Source organism: Sceloporus undulatus, chromosome 1 (genome assembly GCF_019175285.1).
Source record: "Sceloporus undulatus isolate JIND9_A2432 ecotype Alabama chromosome 1, SceUnd_v1.1, whole genome shotgun sequence".
Lineage (NCBI taxonomy): Eukaryota > Metazoa > Chordata > Lepidosauria > Squamata > Phrynosomatidae > Sceloporus > Sceloporus undulatus.
Window position 1 is genome coordinate 14,545,381 of NC_056522.1, and position 14,117 is coordinate 14,559,497.

Genomic DNA, 14,117 nt, shown 5'->3' on the forward strand with positions numbered 1-14,117 from the left:
TTTGCACTTTCTTCCTTGACTTCCTTCAGAAATGGTTCCAAGTCTTTGCTATTTCGTGCTAGTAGTAGGGTGTCACCCATATCGTAAGTGGTATATCATAAGTGGTTCGTGCTACTTCTTCCTTTTTAAAACCTTTTTTCTGTTATTATTATTTTTTTAGTTTTACCATGCCTCCTTCTGCGCAGTACCAACAAGTGTTAGCTATGGTGCCATAGCCATTGTCTCTGAGAGATCCTCTACCAGTGTCACCCCACACTATTGTTGCTGCCTAGTAGCTGTTTGGCACGTTTAGGCTACACCATTTTGTTTCCATTCATAATGTTCCTCCATGTGTTAACTGTTACAAAGCCTGCTTTTCTTATAACATATTCTGCATATAAGTTGAACAGATGGGCAGAAAGGATGCAGCCTTGTCTGACCCCTTTGCCAATTGGGAACCATTCTGTTTCTCCATGTTCTGTTCTCATCCTGAGCACAGATTCCTCATCAAGACCATCAGATGCGTTGGCACTCCCACGTCTTTAAGGGCCTTCCATAGCCTTTCATGATCTATGCAGTCAAAGCATGGCTCCTCGGAAAAAGCCTGTCTGACATGGATGAACTTTCTAGCAACATTGCTGCCATCAGCATAGGCATCACAGGCAACAGGCATCTCAGGCAACACAGATTCTACCTAACATCAGGAAGAACTTTTTGACAGTGAGAGCTCTTTGACAATCGAACACGCTCCCTCGAAGTGTGGTGGAGTCTCCTTCCTTGGAGGTTTTTAAACAGAGGCTGGATGGCCATCTGTTGAGTATGCTTTGATTGAGAGTTCCTGCATGGCAGAATGGGGTTGGACTGGATGGCCCTTGCACTCTCTTCCAACCCTATGATTCTGTGATTCTAGGAGCATGCAATCCCAGCACAGCAGAAAGGTGAGCTTGTTTCTATTGTCTCTCCTAAATCTACTGCCAGTCAGGAAGAAACTCTTCTAGAACATGGCCACATAAGCCCGAAAAACCCACAAAAAACTATGGATGCCGGTCATGAAAGCCTTCAACCTGCTGCCAGTTATTTTCAATGGATGACACCTACGGGTGGAAACATATCCGGGATGGGCAAGTTGGCCATACAGCAAAGTACAATAACATGATTCTATGATCCAAAATCCAGAAAACAGTGATACCTTCATTGGCCAACCAAAATGTACAAAGTACATGATGCAGGCACCTATGGGTGAGGCAGCCAAATCTGCCCTTAGTGAAAACCTCTTTTGCAGAGTATCTGACTTTAGTCCATTTTTTGAGCTTTATTACATGGGGAAAACAGGGGGATTTAAACATCGATTATCCAGTGAAAATCGTGCGATTGCAATTAATAATTTCACACACATTGCGATTAAAGAGCCATTATACTGGGAATAAACAGGCGCTAAACAGGCAATAAACAGCAACAAATCATTATGGGACTTCCATGCCTTAGGAGGAGAGACTTTGGGACCTGGGTAGGTTTAGCCAGGAGAAGAGATGATTAAGAGGTGGTATGATGGCCCTGTTTAAGTATTTGAAGGGTGTCATATTGAGGACGGAGCGAGCCGGAAAAGATTCTTGGAGTGTGGAGGTCTTTAAACGCTTCAGCTCCCAGAATCCCAGACTATTGCCCAACATGGCTGAGGCTTCTGGGAGTCGAAGCCCAAAATCTCTTAAAGGGTGCTGGTCTAGACACTATTCTTACATGGATGTGGCCTAGAATCGCATTGGCATTTTTATCTGCCGCGTCACACTGTTGAGATTGGCCATCTGTCAGTATGGGAGTGCTTCGACTGGGAGTTCCTGCATGGCAGAATGGGGCTGGACTGGATGGCCCTAAATTGGGGTCTCTTCCAACTCTGTCATTCTATTTTTCTTTCAGTTAGTCTCATAATGATAATAATGATAATAATTTTTAATATCTGGTGGGAAAAAGAAACACCCCTCAGTCTCTTCCCTCTATTTATGTGGAAGAAAGGGGGGGACCCTCAGCCAGCCTCTCTCTTTTTTCAGAGAGCCATTTTTGACCCCTCACAGAAAGAGAGAAAGAAAGACTGAGGGAGAGAAGAAGACTGAGAGACAGGATCAGCATCCCTCGCTCGCTCCCGCTTCTCTGCCTTTGGCGCGCATGCGCGTTCCCGCCGCCCGTTACTGCAGCGGCTTCTGAAAGGGCGCGCGCGCGCGCGACAGAGAGCCATGCAGCGGTTTTCTTGCTCCTTTTCCTTCGTTCCTTCATCATCACCGCAAGTCCAGCGGCGCGGCGGAGGGATATACTCAACCCCCCTCCCTCGCGATTGGAAGGAGGCTAGCGAAATACTGTAGAACTCAAACCGTCTTCTTCTTAAGCTGCGGAAGGATATGCCTGCCTTGTAGAAGAGGATACAGTGCTGTATAAGGGAGCCAATGGGCGCGCGCAGGCTGGCCTCGGGTGAGTGCTGCGGCCGCGGCTCTTGCGGCCGTTATTTTGGGAGCGAGTGAAAGGGAAAGGGAGGGTTGCGCCTGTGCGCGCCCCCGAGGAAAAATAGTCCGGGGCTTTGAGGAGGGAAAAGAAGGAGAAGAAGGGGAGGGGGAAAAGGGGGGATATATAGATATATAGATATATATAGAGAGAGGGGGGTTTCGGGAGTGGCTGGAAGGGCTATTGGCCCCGAGATAGCCGCAAAAAGGGGGCGGGGCTGGCTTTGAGGCGAGGAACTGAAGCTGTAGAGGAAGCTGAGGAAGGGAAGGGAGTGAGGGGCTGAGGGTCACCCAGGAAAGGGGAAGCCAGTGGGGTCTCTGTGGGGAGATGAGGGGCATCCTCTGAGAACCAGGCATTGAGGCGTAAGGAAAGGGTTGGGGGGCTCTTCTTCCTGGTTTTCTGGGGCTGCCTCCATAGCCACCTCCCCCCCAAAAGCCCCCCAAAATAGAGGCGTGCTTTCTGAGGCAAGCTGCTGGAGGAGGAGGGGAGGTGGTTGGCTGGAGCTGTGGGTCTTGCCTGCAGAGAGAACAAAACTAGGGGTGTGCTTCTGGGGGGGCCCTTGCATGCAGAGACCCCCCCCTCCCGTCTATGGAGGGGAGCTGCATTTGAGGCTGAGGGGAGGCGGAAGACCTTGAGTCCAGAGATAGCCGTTATCTTTTAAAACGGGGCTGTGCTGCTGCTGAGGTTCTGCAGAGGTCGAGGGAAGCTCTAGGCTTCGCAGGCTTTGTTTTAGGGAGCTTTATTTTAACATAAAGCTGCAGAGCTTCTCCTGCCCAGACCCCTTGGCTTTGGAATACATGAAGGGCGTGCTTTTCTGAGGGAGCTGCAGGGCTGCATGGACACACCTTCATTGTAAAAGTAGGGCTTGCCTCCATTAATAGTCACCTTTATTTTAAAACAGAGAAGCTGTGTCAGAAGACCTCTCTCCCTTCCCTTTTTCCGATTTCCTGCGGAGGGGAAAGAGGGTCCAAAGACTGGCAAGAGAGGGGTTTCCTCCCAAAGAGACTTCTTCTTCTTGTTGTTGCTGTTGCTGGAAGCCTTGGGGGGGAAAGAGGATGCCTGACCTGCTTTCCATGTCACATCTTAGTGAAATTTAGCCCCCTGGAATTGGCTGGTCTTTTTCTCCCCTCCCTTTCCTCTTCCTTTTTTATTTGCGCCAAGCTTTGCTGTGTGAAGGCTGCGGACTGAGGGTGTGGATGGTGTCTGGCTGAGGAAGGGTCCCCTCCTTCCTTTCTCCTTCCTTTCCAAGGCGAAGAAAGAGTCAGACATCTGTAGAAAGAGCAAGAGGAAGAAGAAGAGGAGGAAGGAGCCGAAAATGAATGTCCATGGCCTGGCGATCGCTCCCTTTTTGGACGAGGCAGATGATGGAAGAAGCCCGCTTTCCCCTGTAGCCCTGGGTACTTTCTGAATTTTGAAGCCAGCCTAAGAATATATTCTTCCCAAAGTCCACGAACGTTTCACGGAATTACAATATCCTCTTGCCGCCTTGGCTTGATGAAAAAAGATCGGATTTAGGGGGGGGGGGGAAAGCTGTTTAAATTAAAGCCAACAAAATGGAAAACGAGATATTCACGCCTCTTCTGGAGGTCTTCATTTCCAGCCCTCTGGTTACTTGGGTAAGCATTTATTCACTGCTTGGCAGAGATTTATCATCATCATCATCATTATTGTTATTAAGAATGCCCCATTCATTGCTGGGAGGCTGGAGTCAATGTCCATAGTGACCATAATTATGTTCCAGGTGAAGACGTTTGGACCATTGGCTGGAAGAAACGCGACCCACTTGGAGGAATACGTTGCACTTGTGGATGGAGTTTTCCTGAATGAAGTCATGCTCCAAATGTAAGTTGCGTTAAATCCTGCTGTCTTTTGTTGCCTTGAGAAATGCTCCAAGTATTGCTTTCAGTCATTTATCTAAACATTTCTTTACTTATTTTCAAGCTATCTGAGAGCATGATTCACTGGTTTAACATAGGTCCAGAGCACACTCCCTTGCAGTCCATTGAGTTCAGTGGGGCTCACCCCAGGTGTCTGACTGCAGGACCACAAATCTAGGGTCCAAAACACACTGCAGAAATAATCCGGTCTGAGGCCGCTTTAACTGCCCTGGCTCTGTAGTTTATTGTGGCACCAGAGTTCTCTGACAGAGAGGGTGAAATGTTTCACAAAACTACAATCCCCAGGATTCCTTAGCACTGAGCCAGTGCAATTAAAGCGGTCTCAAACTGGATTATATCTGCAGTGAGTTTTGGGCCGTTGTCTCATTTTGTGAGGCTGTGTTTGGTTTAATAGTGTGTTAAGCGTGGTGCTGCTTTTGTGTGCTGTTCTTCCTCTATTCTGCTAGCATAACCGGAGACCCAGGAAGTGCTTGCTTGAAGTAATTTGGGATTTTGTCAGGAAAGGGTTAAGCACTGCTTCTCATTTGAGCCTAACCATAGTCTGCCTCTGTTCTGCTGACAGGCCCAACTCAGAGGCTCTTCACTTTTGCTTCAAAGCTCAAGAGAACATACATTTTGCAGGATGGCCCTGGATAACTGGATTTTCATCCAGTGTTTTTCCCTTAAATACAGTGGACGTAAAGGTTTTAAAATGAAACAGATTTCCAGTCTGATTCTACATGCTTTTATTTGCTTTTGACTGATCTTATTTCCAAGTTAATTCTGACTTCAGTATTAAAAAAAGTTGTACATTGGGTCCTTGTTACCCATTTGGGTTTGATTCCAGGCCCCCTCTCCCCATGGGTAACAAAATCCGTGGGTTCTCAAGTGCCATGAAATACAGTGGCATAGCAAAATGGTATCCCTTATATCAAAATCAAGGTTTGCTCTTTGGAATTTATACTTTTTAAAAAAATACTTTCAAGCTGTGGGTGCTTGAACCCATGGATAAAAATCTGTGGATAAGGAGGACCAGCTGTAGTGCAGTACCCATTGAAGCTCAGCTCATGAATGCTTGTAGACGAACCTATTAAGGGGTATATGTTTTCCTTCAAAAGGTATTTGGTGATCACTACAAAACAACAGTAGTCTGACTCATCAGGACATAGTAATATCGAGAAAATAATACTTCAGGCCCTTCAGGAGCCCTGGTGGCGCAGTGGTTAAATGCCTCTGTACTGCAGCCATTCACACAAAACCACAAGGTTGTGAGTTCAAGACCAGCAAAAGGGCCCAAGCTCGACTCAGGCTTGCATCCTTCTGAGGTCGCTAAAATGAGTACCCAGACTGTTGGGGGGCAAATTAGCTTACTTGCTAATTAGCTTACTTGCTGTTCACCGCTATGATCTTTGGAATAGCGGTACAGTATATAAATAAAACAAATTATTAATTAATTAAATTATTATTATTAATTTATGTGCAGTTTTCTTGTTAATTTTTGTAGAAGTGAGAAAATTTCCAGTTGAAATGGTTTGGATTTGCAGGCATTCTTCTGGCTGTTGTTCCCCATGAAGCCTAAAGCTTTAGATTTAGCTGTAGTCCTACCTAATCTTTTGTGCTGTATGCGTGCCCAAGAACCATTGCTCACAGACTGGTGATCCAACATGTGGAAATCATCATGCATGAATCGACATCTGTGAGATATATGAGTAGCAAAAAAATATTGCTTCCAGCTTAAATGCATCAAAGGCTACACACATAAGCTTGCTCACAGTTGGCAGCGGATATACAAGAATAAAACTAGTGTTTGGCCAGACTTCACCCACAGTCAGAAATTTTAAAGGATAGTACTACTTGGAGGTTAGCAATTTCATTCATTAATTAAGTTATATAATTATATGAACCTCTAGAAATGTACCAGAGTTCAAGAATCAAGTGCTCTATAACATACTCTTATTCATATCTGTTGCAACTTGAAAAATGGTAAGAGAAAGGACAGGACTCTGGTGCAGAAATGCAGGTGGCCAAATGTTGCTCATGAAAACCTTTCTGCTTTCCATGAAACTGTGCAAATAGTATCATTAAACATTTTGGGTGTGTGTGTGTATGGGGGGGTGGCGGTTGTAGATATATCATTGCTTTCTTAAGGTTCAGTTTACTTTTTGACCAATGAGCTCTGCAGGTTGGTGGCTAACTTTTGACACTTACTGGCCCAGTTGACTTCTGGGGTGCTTGGAAATGGTAGGGAGGAGAGTCTGTTTTAATGTAGGTCCTATTTAATTGATTGCTTGGTCTGACTGAAAATATTAATAGAGTAGTGCCTAGAAAATTTCTGTCATTGTCTTCTCTCTGGTTACAAAGCAGATGCAGGTATTGAAAGAGTAAAGAAGACAGGCTGAAAAAGATTCTGCTTCTGACAGAATTTATGACACAAAATTCATTTGATGGCCTGTCGAGTAAAAGTGGCAGTAACAACAAATACACTCATCGGCTGCCATTGTGTCTGGATAATGGCAATCTGGGGATCCCATTTAAGTAGAGCTGTTCTGTGTAATGAGTTTTCAGCCTGCTAGATTCTCTGTTGGAAGCTTACCAGGGCTAAGCTTGGTTAATAAATGGATGGAGGGCCATCAGCTATTACAAATGATATCCAAATAGAGCTAAGAAGGACTCTTACCTGAAGCCTAGAGAACCAATAATAGTCAGAATTGAACTAGATGGACCATTTGTTTGACTCAACTTAATACAGCTACCTACGTTCTTATGTACTTGTTGGTTACAAAGCCAGTCAGATTTGGTTATATGATGATGTCACAAAGCTCTCAGGTACTTAAATCAGGCATTTTAAGGTTTTGTGATTTTTTTTTTTTCTGGTAGTTATCAGTACCTCTGTGTGTCAGACTTCATTCCCTCCTATTTGGGCAAGCCTCTCTCACCATTGTAATTCAATGGAAAAGAAGTCTGGGAGAATACTGTCTTGGATGCCACTCCTTAATTACAATCTGAAGGTTCTCAGGCATCAGTATCCAGTGTTGCCTTTGCCAAAAGGAGTTCAGAGGAAGAGTCCTTGCTCTAGGATGTTGCTATTTCAGGGTGCCCCAAAGACCTTAAGGCAATGGCACCCAACATTCACCTCTTGAAAGTTGAAATGGCTGGTTACTCATTGTGCTTTCCAGATGGCAGTGCCACACTCAACAAAGGGAGTAAATATTTTTACAGTTTGACTTTAACCCCTGCAGTTTCTGTCTCCCCTACTGATTTAAAAAATAATAATAATGGAAGAGGGTTTATCACCAGAGGAAAAGAGTGTTAATAATAAAGAGACTTTCCATTTTTGTTGTTGTTGTGTGACTTCAAGTAGTTTTCTACTGATGGTGATCCTAAGGTGAACCTGTCACAGCCTGAGTGTGTGTGACTTACCCAGGGTCACTTAGTGGGTTTCTATTTTTGCCCTCCCTTAATTTATAGCAGGGACCTTGCCTGGATTACCTTTACCACAAAACCTGTTACAGTCAACCCTTCTTAAACACGGATTTTTTTATACACAGATTCAAGCATATACGGTTTGAAAATGTTCAAAAAGAAGTATAAATTTCAAATATCAAACCTTGATTTTCCGATTTTTATAAAGGACACCATTTTGCTATGTCATTAGAAAGAATGGGACTTGAGCATCCACGGATTTTATTATCCACAGGGGTTCTTAGAACCAAACCCCAGCATATAACAAGGGTCCACTGTACTTATTTGGATCAGTTTGTTTATTTTGCTGTTGTTGCTGTTAGCTACTGTCAAGTTGACTTCAACTTATGGCTGCCATATTAAGGAGACACCTCCAAATCACACTATCCTCAAGCTTAGGTTTCCAGACTCAGGGCCATGGCTTTCTTCATTGAATCTATCCATCTGAAATGTGGTCTTCCTCTTTTCATGATGCCTTCTACCTTAGCAAGCATTACTGTCTTTTCTAGTGAGTCATATCTTTTCCTGATATGTCCAAATTATGACAGTCTCAGTTCAGTCATCTTGGTTTCCAGGGAGAGTTCCAGCTTGATTTGCTGTAGGATCTGTTTATTTGTCTTTTTAGCAGTTCACAGTATCTATAGAACTCTTCTCCCTCACCAGATTCCAAATGATTTCATTTTCTTCCTGTCAGTTTACTTCACTGTTCAGCTTTCACAACCATATATAGAAATAAGAAATACAATGGCATGGATAAAACTAATGTTAGTATTGAACGATGTATCTTTACACTTCAGATCTTGTCTAGTTTCTTCATAGCTCCCCTTCCAAGTCCTAGTCTTCTTCTGTAGTCTCCATTTTGATTAATGACTGAACCAAGGTATGGACAGTCTTCAACTATTTCAATATCTTCATTGTCTACTTTAAACTTACGGAAACCATATGCAGTCATTATTTTATTATGTTTGTAAACTATCCTTTGCACTTTCTGTCTTGACATTCTTCAGAAATGGTTCTTTGCTATTGTGTGCTAGTAGTAAGATGTACCTAGAATCAAATATAGATCAAAATGGTGACTGCAGCCAGAAATCAGAAGAAGACTAGGAATGGGAAGAGTAGTCATAAAAGAGCTAAAAAAGATCCTAATAAGTAAAGCTAGACAAATGAGCATTAAAGTTAGAATTGTTCAAGTAGCAAGCCATTGTACTCCCCATCACCATTTATGGAGCTGGATAGTCAAGAAAGTGAAAAGGAAGAAAACTCAATTGAGATGTGGTGCTGGAGAAGAGTGCTAAGGATACCATGGACAGCCAAGAAGACAAACAAATAGGTCCTTGAACAGATCAAGCTTGAACGCTATCTGGAAGCCAAATCAAGGCTGTCTTACTTCAGGTGCATCATGAGAAGGCATGACTCCTTAGAAAAGACAATAATGCTAGGAAAGGTGGAGGGAAATAGAAAGAGAGGAAGACTGCAAGATAGATAGATGGGTTCAGTTAGGGAGGTCACAGGTATGAATTTGAAGGATCTGAGCAGTGGAGGTCAGGTGAGCTTGGAGATGTCTCATCCACAGGGTTTCCATGAGTTGGAGTTGATTTGAGGGCAGTTAACAACAAACAATGGTGTCACCTTCATATCTTAAGATGTTGATATTCCTTTTTTAATGCCTCTTTCCTCTGAGACCAATCCTGTTTTATGAGAAAATGCAGGCTTGCCTGACCCCCTTGCCAATGGGAAATCATTATGTTTTTTCATATTCTGTCTCAATGGTAGCCTCTTGTCCTGAGTACAGGTTACTACAGTTCCGGACAGTCACATGTTATGTCACACAACAATTTTTTTTTAAAGTAATCCATAAATTTTCATGATCTACCCATTCAAAGGCCTTGGTATAATCTAATAAGTGCAGGCTGATTTTCTTCTGAAATTCTTTGGTGTGTTCCATTATCCAACATATTATTACTAAGTGATCTCTAGTGCCTCTTGCTTTCTGCACTTAACTTGGATATCTGGCATTTCTTGTTCCAGATGTGGTAAAATTTTGTACTGTAGAATTTTGAACATCTTTTTGTTTGCATGAGAGATTAGTGCAATGGTCTTGTGGTTACTGCAATCTCAGGTGTCCCCATTCTTGGGAATGTATATCAAGTTTCCAGTCTGTGGATCATTGTTTTGTGTGCCATATTTCTTGACAGATTCATTTAGTTAATTCTGTCTCTGTAGCTTGAAGCAGCTCTATTAGTATGCCATCTGTTCTTGGTCGTTTATTTCTGCCAAATGCTCTGATTGCAGCTTCCACTTCACTTTCTAAAATTGTAGATTAAACTTTAAATGGGTCTTCCTTGAATGAATCTGTGATCCTTTCATCTCTTTGGTATAGTTCTTCATTGTATTGTTTCTACCATTTTTTAATTGGTGCTTGGTCTTGTAATGTATTCCCTATTTGGTCATATAGAATCCCCACTCTTGGTTTAAATTTCCCTTTGATTTCTCAGATCTTATGGAAGGTCTCTTGTTCTTCCTTTTTGTTGTCATCTTCTTTTTCTCTGCATTTATAATTAAAGTAGTTTTCAATTCACTCATATTGCCCTGGATTCTTGTGCACCTTTGGATAGCCACCTTTTAATTGGTCCTTCCTTGTTCCTCTTGTCTGATGAAGGATAAAGTAAGTCCGTTCTTGAAGAAGATCTTGGATTATGGATGTGATATATTTTAATGGTCACTGCTTAGAGGGTGACAGCAGCTAGGTTTCTCAAAACAGTACTAATAAACTGCAGTGAAACTAAAAGTTGCTGATACTTTGCCAGATTTTAGTTGTAGGAAATCAGTGTTTGTAGTGTGATATTCATGCAGAACAAGTTGGTGGACTGTGGGCTAGACAGTGTTACAGTTAGGTGGATCTGTAATTTATTGACAGACCAAGCCCAGAGAGTAATCACCAGTGGTTGGTCTTCATCAGGGATATGACTATTGGAATGGCTCAGAGTTCTGTCCTAGGCCTAATGTTATTTGACATCTTTATAAATAACTTTGGTACTGAATGCACAGACAGGATACTGGGCCAACTACGTTATACTCTGCCAGAAGATCTGGAGCTTACCTGGTCCGACGCACCGATGGGCAGGTATTCAGATGCCTGCCTGCTGCCACATCATGGAGCTGCCACCGCCATGGTCTGTAAAAACAGAAGCAGGGTGATTAGCCTCATCCATATGTCCAGGTGCCCCTGTCCAACATCACAGGCTGCAACTGGGGCCTCCATGGAGAATGGTGGTGGTGGCAGAAAAGAGGTGTGTCTCTGTTTGCATTAGCTGTCACTGTGGAGTTTTTGGGAAACTCCTCTGCAAACCATGCATCTTTTAAAATTGGGCTAAGAGCCCATTGGGCCGGGGTCAGGCTGGATCCACTGAAATGGTGTCCAGTCTACCCATTCCTGGCCTGAGGCTGTTTGCCTACATTGTCTACACAGGAAAACGTTGGGCCAATGGGTACAGTCCCTTAGATGATGGAATAGAAGGCATGCTTATCAAATTTACAGATGACACCAAGTTCGGAAGGGGGGATAACTAATACCCAAAGGACAGAGGGCAAACAACAAAATGACCTTGAATGATTCACAGAACAAGGGAAGTAGTAGTGCCACTCTATTATGCTTTAGTCAGTTCTCACCTGGAACAATATGTCCATTTCTGGGTACCACAGCTCAGGAAAGATATTGACAGGTTGAAACATGTTCAGAGAAGAGTGACCATGACAATGAAATTCTGGAAACCAAGCCATAAGAGGAATGACTGGGTAGCCGGGGATGTTTAGCTTGGTGAAGAGAAGACTGAGAAGTGATGTGATAGCTTTCTTTTAATCTGAAAGGATATCATAGATGGAGTGAACTTGGTTTCTACTGTTCCATAGATTAGAACACAAACCAATGGATTCAGATTACAAGAGAAGAGACAGAGGATGATATACTCTCCTTTGGATGAGTGTTTTTTAGGAGCGCTTTAGTTGTGTATTCCTCCATGGCAGTGGGTTAGACTACATAGCCCTTGTGGTCCCTTCTAGCTCTAAGATTTTATTTTGTTTCTTGTTGCATTGATAAGTAGTATAGAAATGTACCTGCTGTTGCTATTGCTATGAATCTCTTTATTCTAGAAGTGGCAGAGGAGTACTCTGGCTTTCCCATTTTTTGTCATGATACATACTGTCTGAAGTCTGGAGCCATGGTAGTTAAAGTGGTGTCAAAGTGGATTATTTCTGCAGTGCAGATGCTGCCTAGGACAGACAGTTTTTTTTATTTGGCGGTCATAAGTAGTTTTCAGGGCATTGTAAGGGCACAGAGGTCCAGGGAAACCTGCTGTCTTGTGTCCCTTTGAGGCTAAAATGGAGAGGATGAAATCCAAGTATAGATAAGGCAGCTGTGGTAGATCAATGAGCTTTGCAACATGACTGAAGCGTCATGAGATACTAATAGTATTTCATTGTAAAAGTTTAATACAAATCTATTACTACTGGCATTTTTCCCAGTATCATCTTACTATCAGTGTCATAGGAGTACTCCAAACAGGAACACGCACTTGATGGCAGAAGTGGGCAGATGTTGCATTCCCCTTAATTAAGTTAAAAATAACATGATGGTGTTCTGCCTAGAATTTAGGTCTGAGAGACTGAAGTTGAAAATCTCCACTGTTTTTGAGTGAGCTGAGGGAAATCCAGTAATCTCATGACAGGCATGATCCAAACATAAGAAATATATGGTATGTGTATGTCTGATTTGAATCACTGAAGTCACAAAAAAAATGTGATATCCTTACCTAAGTGCAGTTGTTAAGTTTGCAATTTTACATACCAGTACCTAGAATGCCTCAGTAGCTGAACCAGAGCTCTCTGATATGAAAGAATCTCTAGCTCCAGAGTATGTGCCTTCAGGTTGCATGTTGACTTATGGTGATCCTATGAATTTCATAGGGTTTTCTTAGGCAAGGAATACTTGGGGAATTGACAATTTCTTCCTCTGAAATACACTCTACAGCATCTGGTATTCATTGATGGTCCCCCATCCAAGTACTGAACAGGCTGACCCCGTTTAGCTTCCAAGATCAGACAGGATCTGGTGCCTTTAGGTATTTAGGTAGCCCTAGCTCCAGTATATGTATATTAAAACATAGTCACAGGAACAGCTGAGCCTCTTTTGGGAATGTTGCACCATAATAGGGGTGCTATTACACAATAAGGCCCTGTGGTTGGTATGATGGAAGAAGAATAGGCAGAAAAGCATTTCATAATGTTTTTAATGTTTCCACATTGGATGAGTTAGTTTTACATAAGTGAAAAGGGTAATAACTTTCCCTGAGAATGCAACAGGAAGTTCATCACTGAACATTTAAGCTGCAGTCCTGTACTTAACTAGGAATATGTTTCATTGAATTTTATGAAGTACACTTCCACATCTACAAGAGATTGTGCTGGGAGTCACTCAGACATCTAAAAACTCCATATTTATAGTTATAAAACAAGCCATAGTTCTTTTATATTTACTGCGGCCATTTTTAAAGTTGTTTTTAATTGTCTGGTTTTAGATTTATTTCTAAAGAGAAGTTTTTGAATGTTTTAAATTTAGTTTTCATTATGAATTTAATGTTTTAAGTATTTTATCCATTGTGCATTACCTCTGACGTTTGGTGAGTTCAGGAGTAAAAAAATGCCATAAATGAATTAATAAAATAATGTAAATGTTCTATTGTAATAATAGATTATGGCAGAAAAAGTGTGTTTCTCTGCATCATGGAAAACCTAATACAGTTCACTGTTCCTTTTAACCCATTTTATCTTGACCCATGATTTCAGGACTTTTTAATGCATTTTAAACATTTTTATCTTTTTAAATTATTTGATATTTTAGTATTGAATTTGTTTTAATTATTGTAGTAATTTTAATCCTACTTTAACATATTGTTTATGTATGTTTTTAACTGTATGTTGCTTTTTTAATGTTGTAAGCTGCCCTGAGTCTTCTGGCATTTTAAGTAGATAAAGGTGGTTAGAATTTGAAGGCTGTAGAGGTGGCTCTTAAGGCACAGTCCAAATAACTATGCTTTACTGAACACAATAGGACTGGCTTCAGGTGAACAGGCCGAGGATTGTACTGTGAAGTAGAACAGAAAGATCAGAAAGATTTATTGCTATCTTTGGGCTTTATAGGTATCTGCAGTATGGCCCAAGTCTGTCTGCCATATTCTGAATCATGCAGGGCTAGGAAGCAATATTCTTAGAGGGGCAAAAAGTCTGTTCTCCTCATGGCTGCTACTGCATGCC

General features: G+C 42.2%; 1 protein-coding gene across 6 annotated transcripts in view; it reads left to right on the forward strand.

Annotated features, from left to right (window-relative positions):
• Window positions 1-2,660: 2,660 nt before the first annotated feature.
• The window catches only part of CCDC88A (coiled-coil domain containing 88A), a 143,586-nt gene continuing 132,129 nt past the window's right edge, over window positions 2,661-14,117 (forward strand). For 4 of the 6 annotated variants that reach the window (XM_042451813.1, XM_042451823.1, XM_042451773.1 and 1 more), the window contains exons 1-2: window positions 2,662-4,085; window positions 4,211-4,311. In XM_042451813.1, the coding sequence (XP_042307747.1) occupies window positions 4,023-4,085; window positions 4,211-4,311 (164 nt within the window). In that variant the 5' untranslated portion in view covers window positions 2,662-4,022. Of the gene's footprint in view, window positions 4,086-4,210; window positions 4,312-14,117 lie in introns of all 6 variants that reach the window. The other 2 variants (XM_042451803.1, XM_042451793.1) reach the window with 1 other exon arrangement.